We start from the raw sequence: 20419 nt of genomic DNA, 5'->3' as shown, positions 1-20419 counted from the left end.
CAGACACCCTAAGGATTCGGTCTGTCATCCTACGGAGCAGAGTACATGCACTGGGCAACTTCCTAAGCGTTCGTGGCTTTTTATACCTCGTGAGATGGGATGATAAGGGATCAGTGACCATTATCTTATCTTATTTTCATGTTGTCTAGAAGACTATGAGGCCTGGAGAGCCAAGGGTTAGCTCCGGCGTAGTGGGGTTTCTCTCTGGGCTTCTGTGCGGGAAGGCTACGATATACACGTAAATGCTTTCTTTGCACCTAGCTCTGGCTGGACCTGTTTTTCTGATGGGGTTAGTAACAAAGCTCTTCTGCCCTTGGGTCACTGCTGGATGTACCGTCCTCCCCAAAACCTCGCAGAGGGTCGTGGGGACAGACAGCGTGCACTGTGCACCTCTCAGGCGGATCTGACGGGTGCACTTCAGCAAAGGCGCAGGGGAGCACCTCCCAGTCTGAAATTCCGCGTACCGTGTGCGCGCCAGCGGATCTGGAGAACGGGCTCCACGGACAACGGAGCATCTGTCTGCAAAAAGCAGACAAAGCCAATAATCAGGCCTGCGCTTATTTTCGTATCGCAGTTCACTGCCGGAGCGGGCGCGTCGGCGGCTTGCCTCCCGATAAGCCGCACGCAGACAGAAACGCGGCGACCAGCTGCTGCCGCCGGGGCCCGGCCGGGGCGGGAGCGGGGCGAGACGGCGACGTGCAGAGCGGAAACGCTTGCGGTTGTGCTGCGGGTGAAGGCGCGCAGCTGAGCTGGGCTCCCGCCGACTCCCTGGCGGCACGTGCTGGCGGGGGCCCGAGGGGCGCGAGCGGGCTGGGAGGGGCGCGGGCTGCGTCCGGGGCAGGGCCCCCTCCGCCCGCAGAGCCGCCGTGGGGAAAGGCGGTAAGGACTCCAGAGCCAGAGGGACAAAGCGCTGGCACGGAGAAGAAAAATGATCCAAACACAAGTGACAGGCAGCGTTCGAATGAGAAACAGCGTCTGGCTGAACTCTGCACATAAAACGAGTGGAGAGAGTGGAAAGTGTCTGAAGCAATTTGAGGAGGTTTGCTGAATCCCCGCGGGGAGCTCCAGACGGGCTGTGTGGCCAGCCCGGCTCCCGCTGCTCCCGCAAACCCGCCCTGAGGTTTCGGTAACGTCGGCGATAACAACGGCGTTTGCTTTTCTCTCCTCTCCCGCGCGGGTGCTTGGCACCGTGGTGCACTGGCAGGGGGGTCCCGCTCCCCCCGGCGCCGACGCCGGGTCCTCCCGCTCGGCCCAGCAGCCCTTCCGCCCCGTTCCCGTTTCCCGGGGAGTTACAGACGCGTGCTCAGACCTGCGCCTCTGGTTTATTTGCTGCTTTCAGGTGTTTTTGTGGCCTCTGTAATTAGGCAATCCCTTGTCGCTGAGCTGCAGTCGTTCGTTAGTTTTGCAGCCACGTTAACGCCGGGACGCAGCGCTTCCTCCGGAGCTGCAGCCGCGCCGGCAGCCTCCGAACTCGGGTCTCGCGTGAGGGCTTCCTCTGCCGACGCTGCCACCCTGTCCCTCGCCTCCCACTCCCTCTCCCAAGAGCTTAAATGTGCCGGGTTTAAACCCTCCGTCTGTGCATCCCCCCCAGCCCTCCCAGGCCCGGCGCAGACGGCGCTGGGGACGGGGTCCCGCACAGGCGGGAAGGGCTCCGCGCAGGCTCCGGCTCCGTGGGGGCTCAGCCGGGAGCCAGAGCATCACAGCCAGGCATGTAACCGGTGCAAAGCAAATAAATCATCCAAGTCCACTGCAGTCAGGAGCTCTGGAGCAGCTCGTGGCTTTGCGGGCTGTCTCCGAGGCAGAGAGACGTCTTTAGTGCCTTGTGCGTTCAAGGTACTCATCTCCTGCAGCTCCCCACGGCTCTTCCCCCTCTGCATATGCTGTATTCTCCTTGCAGTCTACCTAAAGCGAGAAGTAGGAAGAAAAGTAGTTGAGATTTTTTCCCTATGTCGTGCATTTTTAATTGGACTATAAATTCTACTTTATTGTGTTTTAGAATGTTATTTTTATTTTCCAACAGAACTATCTCTTCTTTGATGAGGGCACAGATTTATTACCCAATTTCCAGTTTTATGTTTCCCTTTCGGTGTGCAGTTTTAGTTGTTTCCTGGTTGTACAGACACCTCCTCTTTTCCAATCTTCTTCTCGGTGAATTTCCTCAAATCCTTATTTCTGTGCAACCCATTAATGTTCATTTCTTTTATCCACTCTCCTAGGGATTCATCTCGGATCCATCCGTAGAGCTGTATTTCCACTTTATATCTTCTCGCGGGTGTCTCTGAGACTTCCATAATTAGAGAATATATTGCCACTGAGCTGGGGGACGTTACGATGGTTTTACGGCTGCGTTCCTGCTCTGGCCCTTGGCCCTTTGCACGACGCCTTCACAGCAGTCCCGAAAGGACACGTTACGCGTTACCTTTTGTGCACCCGGGCAGAACATAATAGCGTGACCTTCAATCCAGCTTGTGGTTATTAATCAGGAGATGAAGCCGCTGCCGCTTACTAGGGAAATCGTCAGACGCCTGCACCACTGAGGGGTGTTTTAACGAAGTTTGTGTAATGGCAGGAGAACGAGACACGGTTAATTTCGGCACGGATACCTTGTAAGCTGGCAATTAAACGGTCTCCCAAGTGCTCTGCCCTAAAATGCCTCCTCATTAACTGGCGTAGGCAGCACAGCCGCAGCCGGGCCGTAAGTAGGGCAGGAGGTGCACTGTGGTGGAGCAGCTCTCGGCTGGGGAAACCCCGTGCCCGACCACTCCGCAGCGTATCGGCCGAGCAGACGTTCAGAGAGACCTTGCGTACCTGCTCTGCACGCTCGGTTAGACGAGGTACCCACGTGCCGAGGAGCAGAGCTTTGCGTTAGTCCCGCAGAACCGGGACGGAGCAGAACATCGGGCAGCGGCTCCGCAGAGGACAAAGCCGGGGACGCGTCGCCTGCGTCCGTGGCACCGCGAGGGCTGTGCCCCAGCTTGCTCGAGCAGTTCAGGCTGGGTAGATAGCCCTCATGGTATGGTGACCCTAAACACCTGCATCCTCTCCCAGCGGCTGGGAAAGGAGGACTGAGAGGGGGAACGATCCCGGGTCGGGGGCTCGAGCAGAGCGCGGTGCCCGGCGCGCAAGGCGGCTCCCCGCAGACCCGTCTCCTTGGAGAAACCCCTCAGTCTTCTGCGACGACTGGGCCCTGGAGAACGGCCAGGACGAAGCCCTCAGAGGAGCGTGTGGCAGATTGATGGGAATAATCAGAGCGAGAGCAGAACGTTTCGAGGCTTTCCGTAGCGCGGGGCAGCAGGGCGCGGGCGGTACCAGCCTGCGGGACCGGCGGCCCAGCGCGCCGCCCGAGCGGACGCATTGCAGGTGGATGTGGAGGCACGATCGATGCCACCGAGACCAAACTGACAGGATCCACGGACACTCCCAGCGCGCAGCATGTGTCCTGCCAGGCATCACAAAGACGCCAACCCCGCTCCCCGCCCCGGAGCCTGGCTCTCCAGAGACAACCGCAGAGGGGTTGACAGGCACAAGCAAACGCCACGCGGACACGGTGGGGGACACGTCCAAGAGGATTACCCCCATCACAGCTGTGCTCAGGCTTCGAAACACGTTGGGTTTTAAATACCAAGCTCTTAGCGTTGGCTATGTGACTCAGGTTGCTGACCTTTCTGCAGACACTTGCTGTATTTGCTTAAGGAAAGCCTTTTTTGCTACTAAACTGAAGAAACAACCTTCATCCTTCAATATTGTTTTAGTCTTTTTATACGAATTGCATCTCAGTGCAGAATTCAAAGGTCACAGGAAAACTCTGGGAGTTAATTGGTGCCAACGTTTCCAATACAACTTTCGGAAAAGGGAGAGAGTTCCTTGTTATTAAACTTGGAAAAGCCTTTGTTATTAGCACTGGATCCTTCTTTAAAAAAATGAAAATTTGCAGATAGAGGTTCAGAATATGTAGCTTTAAGCACAGCAGAGGAATTTTTTTCCTACAGATTAGGTTGCATTACTTCCTCTAGTGTTGGGTGAGCATCCAGGGGATGAAAGAGTAGGTTAAGAAAGGCATTAGTGTTTATCCCCTGAGCTCCATATGCAACCCGCATATGTTCTCCCTGTGACCTTTAACTGATGTTTCTCCTGCAGAAATAGGGCTTTATGTATCTTTGCTTTGGCACTTAACAAGCAAAGATCATTTGAAGAGCTCTTTGGGAAAAAACCCAAACAAGTTTCTCATTCTCATAGCGTAAACTGCCCTTGTGAGCATATGCTTCAATTTGCTAGCAAGACGTGTTTGAAAGAAATCAAAAATATGTGCTTGCATGGGTTATGGACGGGGAAGCTAAAAATGGCATTATTAACAGTCAGATCTGCGTAGATGGAAGAAGTAATACTTAAGCACACCCGTCGCCATAGGCAGCTCTCTGCCTATGATTATCAACCCGGCCACTGCCAGGGTTTGCATCGGGCTGAGCCGGCGAGGGGAAAGAAACAGCCCTGTGCTCGCACAGGTGGGGAGATGAAAAGAACAGAGCTACGTTTCACACCTATTCGCTTGTTTTAGCAGCACATTAATGAATGAAGTTCAGACAAGCTCTTGCGAGCTCAAAGTCTCAGCAGGAATAAACAGTTCAGCATGCTAATCCAGTTAAGGTTTCCGTATGCATCTCGGAGAGGGTAGTGCAATATCATTATTGCATTAAGGCTCAGCCACGCAAAAGAGAAAGAGCAGAGGTTGAGCCAGTGGGATTTTTGGTTTCGTCGAGCCTGCCGTCTCTCTGAGATAACGCATCATTTTCATCTCCATTTGAAAGCATTAATAAAAATTTGTTAGTTCAACATGAGTGCTTTAGGAAGTGCCTCCCAAAGCCAAAAACCTGAATGCAGAGCGTGAATGCACCCAAATTAACTCATGTTTATTGTGGAAGTAAGCACTTTATTACTACAATATGGAGAAGGATTATGGCAATTAGAAGTCTTTGAAGTGAGCACGGACGGGTACAATCGCAGATATGCCACAGGTTTTGCAGAGGAAGATTTGCAAGTTATTTACTGTGCTTAAGTGTGGAGGAGGAAGAGGGGCGGCAGGTCTCCTGGAGCTCATCGCATGCAAACCGCCGGCCCAGAGAGGCCTGTCTGTGCACCGGGAGCCGCTCCGCAAGGCTCCGGCTTGGGCAGGAGGCTCGCCCGGGCTCAGCGGAGGTGGATTACGCGACACTAAACTGCAAGCCTTCACCCTGCTTTCCTCTAGGTCCTCCAAAGACAGCTCACTCCTGCTAGCAGGCCCTAGCGTTAGCCTCGGCACGCCTAGAGCAGTCGAGAAGGTATAAGAAAGCACCACCTCTACAATCTTGCGCATTCCTCTGGATCACAGAGTCCAGCACTTCAGTTTGGATTAAATCACAGAAATTATGATGCATTTGCTAAAGCTTTTAGTTAGAGAAACAGTCACTTTCTGCTGCCGCCTAGTCACCTGCTCATGTCTGCAAAGCATCTGTCATGAGAGGACCTAGTCAGGACGCCATCGCATCTGAAGGGATCGCACGGGCATCTCCAAACAGGGTTTGAAAGGGAAAAGAAACTGCAAACCCATCTCCACGTCCTAGCAGTACTGAGCAAGAGCCCTGTTGTGCCCATTCGGTGTTTGGTTTCCCCATCTCATCACCAGCTCGCTGCCTTCAGACCTCCCTGCCCAGGAAACGCCCTCCGGAACGGGCTGCCAGGGGCAAGCCCAGCTCCCCCCCATTTGGCTCCGTGCTCTTCAAGGGTAGGAGATGCCCGCGGAGCACTAAGCCGCTGGAGGAAGCTGTGGTCTAAAGCTAAAAGCTGAGGCCGAGCAGAGCGGCTCCCTCGGCTGCGGCTTTCCTGCGGGAACGCGGACGCGCTGCAAGCTTTGCCCACGCGCCCGGGGAAAGCCCCCTGCAACGTCTCCTCCGGCGTTTCAGGAGCGCGGGAGGATTCCCCCAGCTGCTGAGCGTGCTAACACGGCACCACTCTCATTCCCAGTTCACATTGCTATTTCATCTGAAAAAAGCAATTACAGCTGAGAAATTCTCCGCGTCGCTGTCTCTCTCGTCCTGGGGAAGCTTTCCTTACGTTTCGTCCCCAGCTGCACGGCTGTAACTTGCTAACGAAGGTGCTTCATCTCCAGCCAAACAACTAGAGCAAAACCCTCTCCGGAGCCTGCCTCCAGCGAGCCCGGCTCAGCCGTGGCGGGCGTGCGGATGCTACCTTGCGTTTTTAGTCACTGCCGGCAGCAGCACGGGAAACGCAGGGAAGGGAGCTCTAAATTTACGAATATGGATGAGTGGAGCCAATTTCTGCCCTGGGAATATTTGTCCATTCTTCAAGTGAGTGTAGCTCTCGGTGTCCTAAAGCTCCTCATATTAACTCAAAAGCAGCATAAAATCCCGGCTTCCTGCAGCGTACACACGGGATTTTCCTCCCAGTGACTCTCCAGGTGCCTTGCCGGGTGGCAAAGCATCATGTCGTAACAACACTTTAAGACAAAAAGGGACCCGTTTGTTCCGCTTACTCTGCAGTATTTCAGGAGGGTATTTAACAGTAGAGTTTCCTTTCTTGTAAAATGCAAAAGTTAGGGTTTCTTTCGCTGTGAAGCGAGGGACTGCTTTTTAAAAGAGGCACCCCCCCATTGCAATAGCCATCTGAGCCCCCCCGGCCCCACGGGGCTGCCGAGCTGCAGTGACAGCGAACGGGGTGAGGTGTTAGGAGATGGGAGACAGGCAGCCGCCCGGCGCAGGGGAAAAACCGGGAGCGCAGGTGGGAAGCGCGAGCTGCCAGTCTGACCGTGCTCGATCCGCCGGGCAGGGATCCGCCTGCAGCCTCCGTAATCGCCAGGGTTTCCAGCCGGGGAGGATGCGCACGACGCAGGAGTGGCAGGGCTGCGGGAAGGGCAGGGCGCGGAGGGAGCTGCGCTGGGTGCACGCGCAGGCGGCTCGGCTGGGGCCACGGCACCGCGGCACCACGTGCAGACATCAAACGGGTGTGTGTGATGTGTGCACACCCATCAAACGGGAAGGTGCCGCTTGTTGTAGGTGGCAGAGAGAGGGGAGGATCCGAGCGGGAGCTCCGAGGAGGACAGGATGCCGAGGAAGAGGAGGAGGCAGTTCTTCAGACATCACAGTCATTCCCAGACTTTGTGACTGGGACGATCCAAGGTAGCCGGCTTGGCTGTTAGGTTAATCCTCTCTCGTGGTCGGTTTAAAGACAGGGAATTGGGAAAGCTGATTTATTTCATAGTTGTGAAGCACCTGGTGGCCCTGAGATGGGTTTTCCGCGAGCCCAGGAGGTCGCCGTGTCTGCAAGGGAGAAGCAGGACTTTGCAGCCCTGCAGATACCTCGTTCCATCGACCTCCCGACACAGCTCTGCTGAAGTGAAAGTCTAAATCAAAGCAGTCTGCAACACACCCGTTGCCGTCTGGGGCTGTCCGACAGCGGAGGGCTGCAGCGCTTCCCGGTAGCCTGATGTGTCCCGCCTGGTCGCTGGCAGGACGCTGCCGAGGACACGGGCTCAGGACACAGCAGAGGAGGCAGCAGTGGGGCTTCGTCTGCGGCCGCGGGAAGACCGCCGTCCTCGGGGCCGCGCTCGGAGCCTCCTGCTTTGGCAAGGAAGCTCTTTCTGAGGTCCGGCCTGAGATTTCCATCTGATCTTTGCAATCCCGGCTCACCCTTCTGGGACCCGTACAAATAAGAGCTGATGCCGTCTAAACACTCACAGGCAGTTGTCACGTCTCATCTCCGTCACCACCTCGCCGAGCTGAGTCCCGTCCTCCCCGGGGAGCCGCGAGGCCGACGGCGAGCTCGCGCCGCAGCTGCCACATGCTGTTACCTTCATCGGCCGCGTCGCTCGCTGCGATCAGAGCGTCTCGCGCCGCGTCGCCGGCGCTCGGGACAGCTTTTGCCAGCGCGGGGCGGACGGGCAGACGTCGCGGGGCGGACGGGCAGACGTCGCGGGGCACAGACCTCCGCCAACGTGGTCGTTGCAAACCAGCCGGCTACGCCGGGAGGCAGCAGCCCGGGCAGGACCTTCGCCGTGCCCAGGCGGGAGCGTGTCCGGGCGAGGGCTCGCCCTCCGCTCTGCCCTCTCCAACCCGGCGTTCAGGGGACCGCTCTGCTCATCCACCGCTCTGCTCACTCGTCGCGTGTTTTCTGGCTTAGCTCTTTGAGACTGCAGATCTCACTTGCAGTCTGCCCCACTAATCTGTGAGCTGGAGGATAAGCTGGAGCCACAGTCCCGGGATTCAGACCCGAGGCCTCATCCTCCAGCCCAGGCATCGTGGCAGCAACCACCCCGGGGCTGCTCGTCCCACGGGCCGGAGCAGGAGGAGGAGGAGGAGGAGGAGGAGGATCATATTGCCTAACTTTGTGCGGTTTCCCCACAGACAATCTGTTTTCTGTAGACACATTGCGGAGAGGAGGAGGAACGTTAGCTTATGTTCAGCGATTTATAAATAGGGCGGTAAACAGGAAACCTTCACTCCTCAGCTTTCCTGTCTGTCAGAAACCTTTTCCTTGAATACTCATGTTAATTAAGGTCAAACTCAGCTCAGCTGCATTTTAAGCCCCATTTGCATTTATTTTTGCAAGCATCCCTTCCTCCCCGGTTTTCTGAACTTCCATCACCAAACCATTTTTTCACTGAATCCGTACTACTGCCAGTTCTTAGCCCCCGGTTTACTTCACATGACGCAACCTTTACACAGGGGAGACCGGTTCACCCAAAATGGAGGAAATTCCAGAAAGAGCCAATTCCATGAAAGAGCAAGGAAGTACCGAGTTATTTAATGCCCCATGGGAAGCCGGTTAATTCGCCTTTCACGATCGCATCTGCAACTTCCTTCCCTGCACGCTCTCCCTGCGAGACCCGGGCTGATGGTCACGCAGAAGTGCAGAGACCTCAGCCTGGGTCTGAACCCTCCCAACTCTGCTTTTGACACGAGCAAGCTCCCAGGTTTGAGGTACGTTCCCAGCCTTTACTAAGCGCCCGGACCAAACCCAGCTCCTAAGGAGGCTGTTTTAGCTAAGCCACGCTCCAGAGCTGGAAGAAGCGGGGCTGATCCCTGTACCTCTTACAGAAGAGGCTCCTCATAGCAGAAAGAAGCTCAAAAGAGCAGAAATAAAGCTCAGGAGAGGTCCCTTCCTGCCACCGGTCTGCTTTACCCTCCTGCAGCCCCAGCGGGTCCTCAGCCTCTCCCACGGCTCCGGAGGGCTCCGCCAGGCCAGGGGAGGCCCAAATGCCACCCACGGTCAGCGGCACCGGGAGGCAGATGCAACCAAGCTGCAGGGCAGGTCCCGCCGGAGATGCTGCTTCCCGCTAGCTACTCAGAAGCTTATGAAGTCAGTCTGAATTCGATCAGTAGGTATTAGCAATTAACCCTTCCACAGAGCGCGCCGTGCTCATGCCGCACGTGGTCCTGCTCCGGCGCTGGCCCTGGGCGATGGACCTCATCGACCAGCTCCGCGGGAACCGGCACGAGGTGCCGCATCCATAACCCTTGGTAGAGCTCACGATGCTGCAGCGGAGGAAACAGCGCCTTAGCACTAAATAGGCAGCGATCACTGCAGTAAATCTTGGAATTATCACAAAATATCAAAGCTTCTTTGGGCAGAGCATGGACAATTAAGGGTTTAGGTCACTGCTGAGCATAAAAGTGGTGCAGTTAAAGCCATTGTCATTTATGACAAAGGTGTGAAGCGTTATACAACGACTAACACTTGGTTTTTAATTGGATTTGAATCTGTTAATGAAGTTTTCCCATTCCACCTCCTCTATAATTGGAATGTTCTTGAAATTTCCCCTTTTCTGAGCTACCAAACTAATAATTTACCCACTTTAATTTGTGATTCACTTAGTTTGTTTAGTCATAATAATGAATATTCAGCTTCATTAGCACATATTTGGTTCAATTCATACTTAAACGTATTCAGCTCTGTCAATGTGACAGTTGGATGGCTGCAAAGCCGCGGCTCCCGGTCCCCTGCAGCACATCGCGCACGTGGCAGCCGTCGCGGCCGCCTCCTCTCCAGCAGCGGCAGGCGCTGGCAGGACGGGTCTCGCGCTGCTGCAAACGCCCCGGCCGCACGCAGCCGGCACCGAGCCCGGGCCTCGTGCAGAGGGGACGGAAGCGATGGGACACATCGCCCGAACGGCCCCCGGGGCCCCCATGGCCATGGCCCCCGCCGACCGCCGAGCGGGAGCAGCGAGCCGTGCCGAACGCAGATCACAGCTCCACACGAGCTGCTCTTCCATGTGCATCATCATCTTTTAAAAGATGGCAAAGATTTTTAATAGCTATATTTGATCATTTAGGGGAATTTAAAATTCGCACTCTCATTTTTCAGTCACGACGCTGGGCAGTTTTCAGCACATCCCTTTGCACTCCCTGCTCTCTGCGTAGCTGTTTGTAAATCGAGAATACAGGCGACAGGAAAATACTGAAAACGTTTTTCAGAGCAAACGCTTTTATCTGTCCCTTTTTTCATTTGCTTCCCCAGAATAAAGCACTGCTTTTAGGTCACCAAATCTCTGAGCTGCAATTACACTGGACATTCAGAGCTGACAATTAAGAAATGCAAAAAATAAAGGAAGGAGAAAGAACCATTCATAAAAAACGCTGAACCTCAGACGGTTCCGAAACGCCTGCCCCAGGGAGACCTTCCCACAATAAAACCTGTTGGTCGAGGTGGACAGCGAAGGAGTTTCTGAAAAGTCCCGAGCTGTGTTGTCACAAACGCGGGCCGAGTCGGAGCCGCTGCCCTCCCGGGCGCCCTCCCCTCCCTCCCCGTGCCGGGGCTGGGGGCTGCCCAGCGCCTCTGCTTCTCCCCCGGCGCGGACGGGGCCAGGGCTGCTGGTGCTCCGCGATGCTCCTGCGCACACGGCTGCCCCACTCGAGCATGCACACCGGGCCCCGACTCAGCGCGGTCGCCTTTTCTTTCTGTTTAACTACGATAAAATAGACGATAGAGAGGCTAAGGGAGGCATCCCAACGGCCCGGCTGCATCTTGCAGCTGCCCCGCAGCATGGAGCAGCGCCTGCGCCCCGCCGAGCCCGGGGGCTGCTGCAGCCCCGCATCTCCCCCTGCACAGAGGCTTCCTGCAGACGGGATTACGCAGGAACAATTTTTCCACGGGACTTGTTTTTTTTCCCTTTCTCTCCTTGCTTTCTGTTACAAAAGAAAGGGAATAAGAGACAAGGTGCTAACAGGCGAGACCCTGACAGGCTGCAGCACTGCCGGCTCGGAAAGGAATCCATTTTGTCAATCACAGTACAGAGCCGGTTTGAAAATTCACCATCTATCAGGAGCAAATTCACAGCATGTGGCGTAAAAATCTCATAAAACCGAACTGTTAAATATTTAGGGCAGATGACAAACAATATGTCATAATATTTGCAGAACTGCATTTGCTATTCAATGCATCGTCTCACTTAGAGCCCTGATTTTTGGAGGCATCAACACAAGAATGAGAAACAATCAGTTGCTGCTGGTATTTGGTTACATTGTAAATGAACTGTAGGATTTAATTTAGATTTCTTAAGTCTAGCATTATATGCTATATGCCAGGTGGATATTAACATTTATTAGCTGTGGCTTAGCAATGAATAATTAAGTAGAATTTAATTAACACGCACTAATTTTAATTTAACTTGGGTTGAATTTTTATTTGAGGCTTCATTTCGGTACAGGGTGGCTTCCAGTTTGTATTTATACCAGGTTTTACCTGCAAAATGGGAGGTAATAGGTGGTTGGAAAAAAACAATGGAAAACTTAAAAGTGCGTGGCCAGCGCCCGCACCGCGCTCGGCAGCACCGTGCATCCCCCGGCCCGCGCTCCTCGCCCCGCGCCCGGCAGCCGCAGGCCTAAGCCTGGCTTTACTCCAGCCGCGGCCTTGCTCTCCTGCCTCCCGCTTCGCTTAAGCTCCGCACCAGATGGACATCGCATACGACACCGGATTACCCTGCAGGCCAATAAAACGCTGTAGAAAAATATATTTACAGCTGTGCTACCTAAAACCTGTGTTATGGGTCCTCAATAATTTTAAGCTTTCAAACATTTTTTTCCTCCCATACATTACAGCTTATAACGTGCTTATAGCCCAAAACACGACTATAAAAACGACATCCGAGCGTGCCTGATTTATTCTGTTATCAGTGATTACCAGGACAAATCTGCTGAGTTTACACCATCAGAATAAAATCTGGGGGAGCGACTTTCCCCCCGTGCGCCGCCGGCTCAGGGCGCTCGGCCGAGGTGGAGGAGGGCGGAAACGCCTCCGAGCAGAGGGGAATCGACCTAACCCGGGTCTCAACGTCACCAGATCCAGCTGTTTCCCCCAGCAGTGGGAGCTAGCAGAAAGCAGAGGCAAGAGTAAACACTACGGTTTAGCTATGCTGGTGGCAACCCATGCAAAAAAGATCCTTGGAAAGTTTCTTCGCATTTTCACTGCCCTTATCTTGATGGGAATCTACTCCTAGGAGATTATGATGCAGCTTTTTTTTTAATTAATTGAGACTGCTTAAAAAGTAAAAATGCCCATTTCATTTTAGTCATGTATTATGCAAATTAGAAATGTAAATATCATAACAAATCTGTTGCTAACTCAATTTATTTCTGTTGTAGCACTGCTGAGGGCCTTTGATCTCAGATTAGCGCTTTGATCCGCTCCCTCGGTCAGGGTTACGCGTTGCTGCTGCCGTAAACACGCTTTCCCAGATGCAAAACGTGCAACGGGAGAAGGGCTCGTGCGAAGGGACGGCGGAGCAATGCGACCCTGCGAATCGCAGGCAGGGCCGGACGCGGGTCGCGCGGGGAGGCTCCCGGCCAGCCTGCCCCAGCCGCGCCTCGGACCTGACCCCCGGTTTCCATCAAAACCGGGCCACCTCATTCCATTAATTTCCCATTTGCTGTGAGGAAAGCGGCGATACGTACGTTTTACCTACAGTGTTTTTAATCAGTTAATTTAACCAGAAACATTAATAATGTATTTCTTTGCCACTTGACTGCTCATCTGTTAAACAGCTTATACGTAGAGCAGAATGTCACCCCTTGTGACATGAAGTACCTAATACAGTGCAAATGAAATCAGATTTTGCATATTTAATGTCAAAATAAAAAAAGAGAGATGCTGCCTCTGGGGGAGCACACGCGTTGGAGCGGATCAGCCTGCACTCGAACCGTCTGTCCCGGCAAACAAGGAAACTCATCCTTAAAGGACACACACATTTGGCATATCCCATTTTCTGCTTCAAATCATTTTCTTGGCATTATTCAGCAAATACCCGGTGTTTCGTTATGCTGCAGAACGGGGTTAAATCAGAGGCCCTGGGATGGCTCTTCCCGTCCGGCCGCTCCACCCTCGGCCGTGCGGATGCCGCGGGAGCCGCGGAGGAGCCAGCGGGCTGGAGGGGGGACGGCCCCGCCGCGGTCTGCGGTTCCTGCCCTCCCGCCGCCACGTCCCGCCTCTTCTGAGGGCTCCCGGGGAACAAACCCGGCAACGCGGGCCCGGGCAGCCGGGAAACGCCGCAGCCCTGCCAGGGCGGCCGGCCACGGCGGGGCTGCAGCGGCGCTGGGACGTGGTGCAGGCGGAGGGGGCTTCCCGCTGGCCAGGTCCTCCCAGGTCTTCTCCAGCCTGGGGCAGCAAGGCTCCCGCTTTGGAGCCCTCGGGAAATCCCACGCGCACAAGCCAAAGAAACCGCTAAAGCAGAGTAACGTCGGGCCGCCCAGGGACAAGCCCAATTCCTTTGCAATTCTTGTAAAAGAAAAGGATAATGCATACAGCAATCCAGACACGCTAACTCTGAGGTGGATCCTCTCTGGGAGCTGTGGACCAGATCCTCCTCCTGGGTGCTGAATCGCGGGGTGTCTGCGGGCGGAGCAACCCCGGCACCGGGGAGCTGGGCCCTGTGTGCTAACATCGTCCCAGGAGCAGAAGAGATGAGAAGAGGACACACCGCCGCGGGGCAGCCCCCCCCCCGCCCCCCCCCCCCGGGCGGCAGGCGTCTGGGGACCTCGGAGCAGGCAGGCGCCGGGAGCAGACCCGGGGGTGCGGGGGCCGCGGACCCGCTGGACCGCTCGCTGCCGCCTCCGGGCTCGCTGCATCCTCACCGAAAGCTATTTCAAAACAAGCACTTCTTCCCGGATGTCACACGGAAAGTGACTGTCAGAAAGCTGTCTAAACGTGTTAACAACACTGTCAGCGGGGGAGAGAAAAGCGTTATCAGAAATAGTTGTTCTTCGAAGCTAAATAACTCCGTGATTTTATGAGGAGTAGAGGATAACAGATCACACCACAATCTCCTTTCCGAGACTGAAGATGTTTGTTTTGTTAAACAGGGGAAGGGGAGAGAAAGCAAAAACCTAAAACACCTTGGCTCGCTCGACTTGGCTTTCTGCAAAGCTGAAAATAACGGAGGCCGCGCTCGGGCCGAGCAGCACAGCCCAGGCCAGGCTCAGCCCCGAGGACGGGGCTCCCGCCGGGACCCGGGCTCCGCTCACGGGGCCGGTTCAAAGCTCTTTTTCCAGCATCATCCCCCCAAGAGCGGGAGCTACGCAGCAGATCTTTGCTGGATGCAGAAAGACCTGGGACGGCTCTGATTGACATCGGAGGGATTTTTGCTCTTTCATGGGATCTGGATTTTACCCTGACTAATTTTCTGCTGCTCCGGTAGAGCGAGATCTCCTGCGTCTTGCAGCTAAATCTCCCCCCATGCGCAGCTCCCGCTTCATTCCCGGCGGCCTGGCCATACTGTTCCTTTAATGATTTGAGATCTAAAGATAGCTTCAGACATTTGCTTTGGATTTTCATTTTGAATTTTAAAAAACCCCCACCTCCACAGCACCTTCAATGGTCATAAAATAAAATAAAACAATATAAAATAACAAGACACGAAGTTGGTTCCAATTAGCGTGCTTTCTCATTTGCTGATTGACGTTCTCCAGAGAGCAATTAGCTTGCTTTAAAGCAACATAATAATTGAGAATACATATTGTTTTTCACTGCTAATATTCAACGACTGAGCTTTTCCTCCCCTTGCCTTCCACCACACATTTTGGAAAACACCAGAGCTAAAATGCTTTGAGTCTGTTTGGGAAACACAGAGCAGATAACTCCAAAGATGGAAGAAAACCAGCGTGATCATCCACCGGACACACACCGACGTCTCTGTTTTCCCCCAAGCGTGCTAGGAGCGCCGCCCGCCCTCGACTTCCCAGGCAGACTGAATTCTGCCGGGCCCGGAGGGGGCTGCCGGGATCAAAGCGTGTTTGCGTTTTCTCGACGTGCAGCAGTGAAACGTGTCCCTTCGGTGCGGAGACGCCAGCCGCGTCACCGCGCGGCGAGGACACCAAGTGCGCAGCCTCCAGGCTGCTGCGCAGGCCCAGCCTTAAGATCTTTACCCAAGACAACTTCAAACACCTCCTTTTCCTGTTTTAAAAGCCGCTGACGCGGCGGGTCCCGGGGCGCTGCTGGCTGGGCACCTCTCGCAGCCGCTGCCCCGCGCGCGGGGGCATCTCTCGGTTTCCACTGCCAAAATCAAGCGGGTGGACGATCCTGTCAACCCAAAACGTAAAGTTTAAGTGATAAAGGCTGGTTGAGTTTGACCCTGTTCTGCCTGAGATCATATCCCTGGTCTGTCCTGGGGCACCTCCCAGGCGGCCGATTCCCAGGTCTGGATCCCGTTGCACTAAGCACTGTGCAAACATGGAGTTTTCCAGGGAAAAGTGGATATGCAAAGGGGATATGCAAGGGAAAAGCGGATATGCAAACCGACCCAACCCAAAGCGGCTGGAGCTCGGCATGCGTTAAAGGAGGCACTGCCGTACGCGAGCTGCAGGCTTCATCCGCTGCTCGGGGGAACGGCGCAGCCCTTCCCGGATGAACCCGGGGCTCGGACTCTCGTGAATGTCGGGAAGACGTCGCAAAGCCGCCCCGGCAGCCCAGAGCAGAGCTGCCGCCCGGGAGGCCGCAGCGCAGCCGCCTCTCCTCTGCCTGCAAAGCTACGGGAGGCAGAGGAGGAGGAGGAGGAGGAGGAGGAGGACGCTGTGATCTGAACAGACACGGAGGTGACACCGGGAAAGGTCATTAGCACCGCAGCAAGTGAGCAGTGCCAGTTAATCTCCGAGACGTTAGAAATGCTTTTAAACACAGAGTGGAGGTAGAAGCGGTTTAGAGGAATACGCCAACACCGGAGGGCCTTTAGTTTTAGTATCTCAGATGAAGCTTGTTTATGGATAGCATATAAAAGCAGAAACCGTTTTGTTGTTGACTTTTTATAGCCCATTGACTCCCTGTATCTTTCTAAGAGCAAAGCCCCAGGGAAGCTGCTGCCAGGCGACCCGGAGACGCGCTCGCTCGGGGAGACGGGGGAGCCCCCCGCACCGGGACGCTGCCGGGCCCCCACCCCGAGCCGACACGGTCGCTTGTACGGTGGGACGAGGGCGCGTTTCAGGGACCCTGAGCACACGGACCCCCAAAAGCCCCCGGGTGCTGGGGCAAACCAGCATCGCGCCTCCTCCGGCCCCGCTGCTCCCCCGCCGCCAGGCAAAGGGCTTCGCCCGCCGGACACCGCCGTCCTGGGCAGGGGCCGTCCCTCCCGCCTCGGATGCGGGAGCCAGCTGCGCCGGGGCTCGGGCCACGCAACCAAATACTAACTGAGCAGAGGCATCGCGCCGCACGGCACGGCCCAGAGCCCGCAGCGTCCTGCGTTCAGGTCGCGCCCGCCCCGCTCCGCTCGCAGCAGCACTGCGCCGTGTTTAGAGCCGAGGGAGGGTATCTGTGGTTAGAAACGGTGAATTCATCAGTAACTGCCTGGTGGTGTTCACTGCCAGAAACAGCAGGTATCTGGTGTCTTTTATTTCAAGGAAAAAACAGTTTTCTACCTGGAAATAAAAAGGCCTGTTTACGTACTTTAAGAACCAAGTCCAAAACAAGGGCAGAATCGAAAAGGCTTGGCTTTCCAGTGGGCTCACGGGCCACTTCCCACCACTGCCCAGGAGCACCCTCCCATGCAAACGCAACCCGGGGAAACGTCCTCCGGAGCAGCCCCAGGGCTGGCGTTTTGGGGGCGGCTGGCCGGATCGCAGAGCGTGCGACGACCTCCCGGCGCTGCGGCCGGCACGGCGCGGGAAGCTCGGCCTCCTGAGCCGCCCGATGCCGCGTCCCCCGCTCTCTCCCTAGCGCCAGCTCGTCGTCTCCATCTTGCCAAGATGGAAAAGCTGCAGCAATTATTTTCATAATTAGCTGCCTTTCCAAATTAACGCCAGCTACGCCATGTAATCGTGATGGAGATCATGCATTAATCAGCTGTTTCGAGCCGGTTATTAGGCTCTTTAACTAATGATTGAAACAAACATATCTGAAGGGGAGAAGCACAGCTAGGAGAAAGGCAGGGAGCGACTGGCAGGAGACGGCAGGCAGCATGGCCAAGTGCCGCCGCGCTGCTCTTTCCAGCGCATCTGAGCGCCACGGAGAGACCTGCCATCAGCCGCTTGCTTTCCTGCAGTTTCCACGGAAAAGAGCAGTCTGCTGTACGCGGGGGCTTCTCTTTAACACCCAGCGACGCGGGCGCTTTCCCCTCGTCCCGGTGCATTCGGCAGCCAGCAGCGTAAGCAGAAACGCGTTGTTTGCGCCCGTCTGCCTGCTCATTGCCTGGTACCAAATTCAAGGCGCTGGGTGGTTGCACAGAAAATCCTGTTCTGTCAAGAAAGCTGTTACACCCAGTCGGGTGTCTGGAACGTTGATTTATTTGGGATCAAACACCAGCAATCCGCATACCCCGTCCTTCCACCGTATCATAATAAAACATGCTCAAAAGCAGCCCTGAGGGCTCTGGGCAAGGAGGAGACACAAGGTCGGCTGCTCGACAGCCCGTGCAACACGAGCCCAGGTATTGCAGCATGATGCTGGAAAACAAAAACTTTTGCTAAAATGTTCTGGGCAGTGAACCGTGGAGCAGGGAGACACGGGTGACTCTTGCGTTCACCTTCTTTCCGTTCGTTGTTTCTGGTGTGATACTGGGTACGAGCTTCCCCTGCTCTGAGAAACTCAGACTGTGGCACCAGACTGTACAAACTTTTCTGAGGAACAACTTCCCTTGCACCGGTCAATGACTGAGTATTTTGGCATGATCCAGCGAGAATCAGGCACCTGGACAATTTTGCTAGGCTCTTCTCTACGTTTTTAAGCGTTCTAGATTGAAAATCTGCTCACAAGTGATTTGCTGAAGATTACAGGGCTGAAGGCTCTTCTCTACGTTTTTAAGCGTTCTAGATTGAAAATCTGCTCACAAGTGATTTGCTGAAGATTACAGGGCTGAACTGCCCCTCCAGAAGGAGCATTCAGCACCTTTTCTCCCCCCCTTTACCCATGTTAGCACTGCGATGAGAAATATTTTCTTCTACCAGAGACATGCAGTTAATAATTCAAATGTTTACTTGGATTTTAGCTTGGTTTTTCTTTTGGATGTTTACAAATGCAAATTAATGACTATACTCACTTTACAACTGGGGATGCAGATGCACAAAGTTTGCAAGAAAAGAGGAGGGAAGTGACTGGCCAAGACCACGGGGAGTAGAAAAGTCAGAAGCGGGACTATTTCCCAGGGCTTTTAACACTGCCCAGAGTTATTCCACTCTCCAGCCTCGGACAAGGCTGGAGGTACGCGTGGTCCCTCCGTTGCCCCGTCACTGAGGAAAGGGAGAGCGATGGAGGTGGATTCATGCGGTTGCTTAAAAAGCAGGAGGGCTGACTACACATCTGTTGTCTATAACAAAACATCTTAGGGCTACCTTAAATTGAAGAGGAAGATTTTCTTTCTGCTAATGAACCCAGAGACCATCTGTTACCAATTGCACTTGCTTATCTCACTCATCCATTAATTTTGGGTTGCTTTTTAATAAGATAAAACAAGGTCTGTGTGACTTTGCATGGTTCCGTCAGGGGCATAAGATCGTTCCCACATCTCAGAAACAAGAATATACAATCGCATAATTTAAGTGTGCACTGAGTCACTTCAATTAGAGAGGCTGCCGGTGGGGAACGGAGGACAAGACTTGCAGACACAGAGCCAAGAACGGTAGCGATGCCGTGACGCGAGCTTGTTGCCCTTGGGGAGGTGTAATGGCATTAACGGCTTCTGAGCGCGGGGAAGCATGCATTGGAGATGTGCATTACCGAGCAGATCAGCTGCAGGGGAGGCAAATTCAGAAGTCTCTGCTGGCCTGAATTAGGAATTTGGATAACTAAACATGAGGAACAATAAAAAATGAGAAAGGCCCTAAAAGCAGCACTAAAAATAGCGAGCAGCATTGCTGCACTGCCTGCGTCCTCTGCGAGGATTCGGGGACGACGGACACGGCGTTACACCGCGGGAACGCTGCCGGCGCAAAGCCGGAGCAGCTCTTCGGCTGAGCTATAGTACTCGGGTCTCGAGATCTGGTCCCGAAGTTTTACGGGATGCCCCTTTTCTGCCTGTTCTCAATATTCCAAGACTGTAGAATTTTTCCCATATTGCCCTGAAAAGTTAGCATCCTGAGTGCTTTTGTGAACTTGCATGTTACAAAAAAGATCCGCTCAGCCAAATGCTTCATGCCTTTACGTTGGTCAAGGAAATGTCCTGGGAGGGGGCCTCGTTCGGCTTGCAAATGTCACGGATCGGTCCAAGTCTTTTCTGGTCCTTGCTGCACAAGATTATGAACCATAATGCAAGGTTTAATCCTGCGTCGGTCTTGTCTTGTCTTGTCTTTCAGGAGGAATCTTTGAGTACGCAGACGGCCCCAACGCCCAGGTTATGAGTGCCGAAGAGCAAGCCTTCAGATTTTCTGCCAATATCATTAACAGAAACAGAACTTTGTTGCCTAACACGACGTTAACCTACGACATTCAGAGGATACACTTCCACGACAGCTTTGAAGCAACTAAGAAAGGTAAGCGCATATCGCACTTGTTACCGGATTTGTGGTCATTTACTCAGCAAAAAACCTGCAGGGTTTGGCTTGCGAGCCAGCAGCACCCACGTCCCCCGTGGCAAAACCCCCCTCTCTGCATGACAGACGGACGTTTTTTATCACGGCAACAGCCCGTTCGAATTACCTGTGCGCCAAGTACCGGCGGGGAGGGCAGGAACGGGACTCCCTAAAAATGCCTCGGCCCCAAACGCAGTTGTTCTAATTCCTCAGTGAAAGCTCGAGCGGTGCTGTGAAAACCATTACGCTGCAGAACATTTTCTGTTAAAATTGATGGGGGAAATGCATTTCCCAGGGCGATTTTGATGACCTGTGTGTCCCAACACGGCCCCTCGGCCGCTCCAACCGGGCAGGCCGTGCCCGTGCTCGCGCTGAGCGGTCGCTGCTCTCTGGAGCACCTCGGTTAGGACCGGCGGAAAGGCTGCCCGAGCGCGGCTCAGGCCGGGCGA

General features: G+C 54.5%; 1 protein-coding gene across 1 annotated transcript in view; it reads left to right on the top strand.

Moving 5' to 3' along the window:
- GRIK3 (glutamate ionotropic receptor kainate type subunit 3) overlaps window positions 1–20419 on the top strand; it is a 117499-nt gene that overhangs the window by 39788 nt on the left and 57292 nt on the right. The window contains exon 2 of the mRNA XM_064525249.1: window positions 19755–19931. Coding sequence (XP_064381319.1) covers window positions 19755–19931 — 177 coding nt within the window. The remainder of the gene's footprint in view (window positions 1–19754; window positions 19932–20419) is intronic.

This window comes from Dromaius novaehollandiae, chromosome 23 (assembly GCF_036370855.1).
Source record: "Dromaius novaehollandiae isolate bDroNov1 chromosome 23, bDroNov1.hap1, whole genome shotgun sequence".
In the NCBI taxonomy this organism is placed as follows: Eukaryota; Metazoa; Chordata; class Aves; order Casuariiformes; family Dromaiidae; genus Dromaius; species Dromaius novaehollandiae.
The sequence above is the reverse complement of the archived record's forward strand: the minus strand, read 5'-3'. Positions and strand labels throughout refer to the sequence as shown.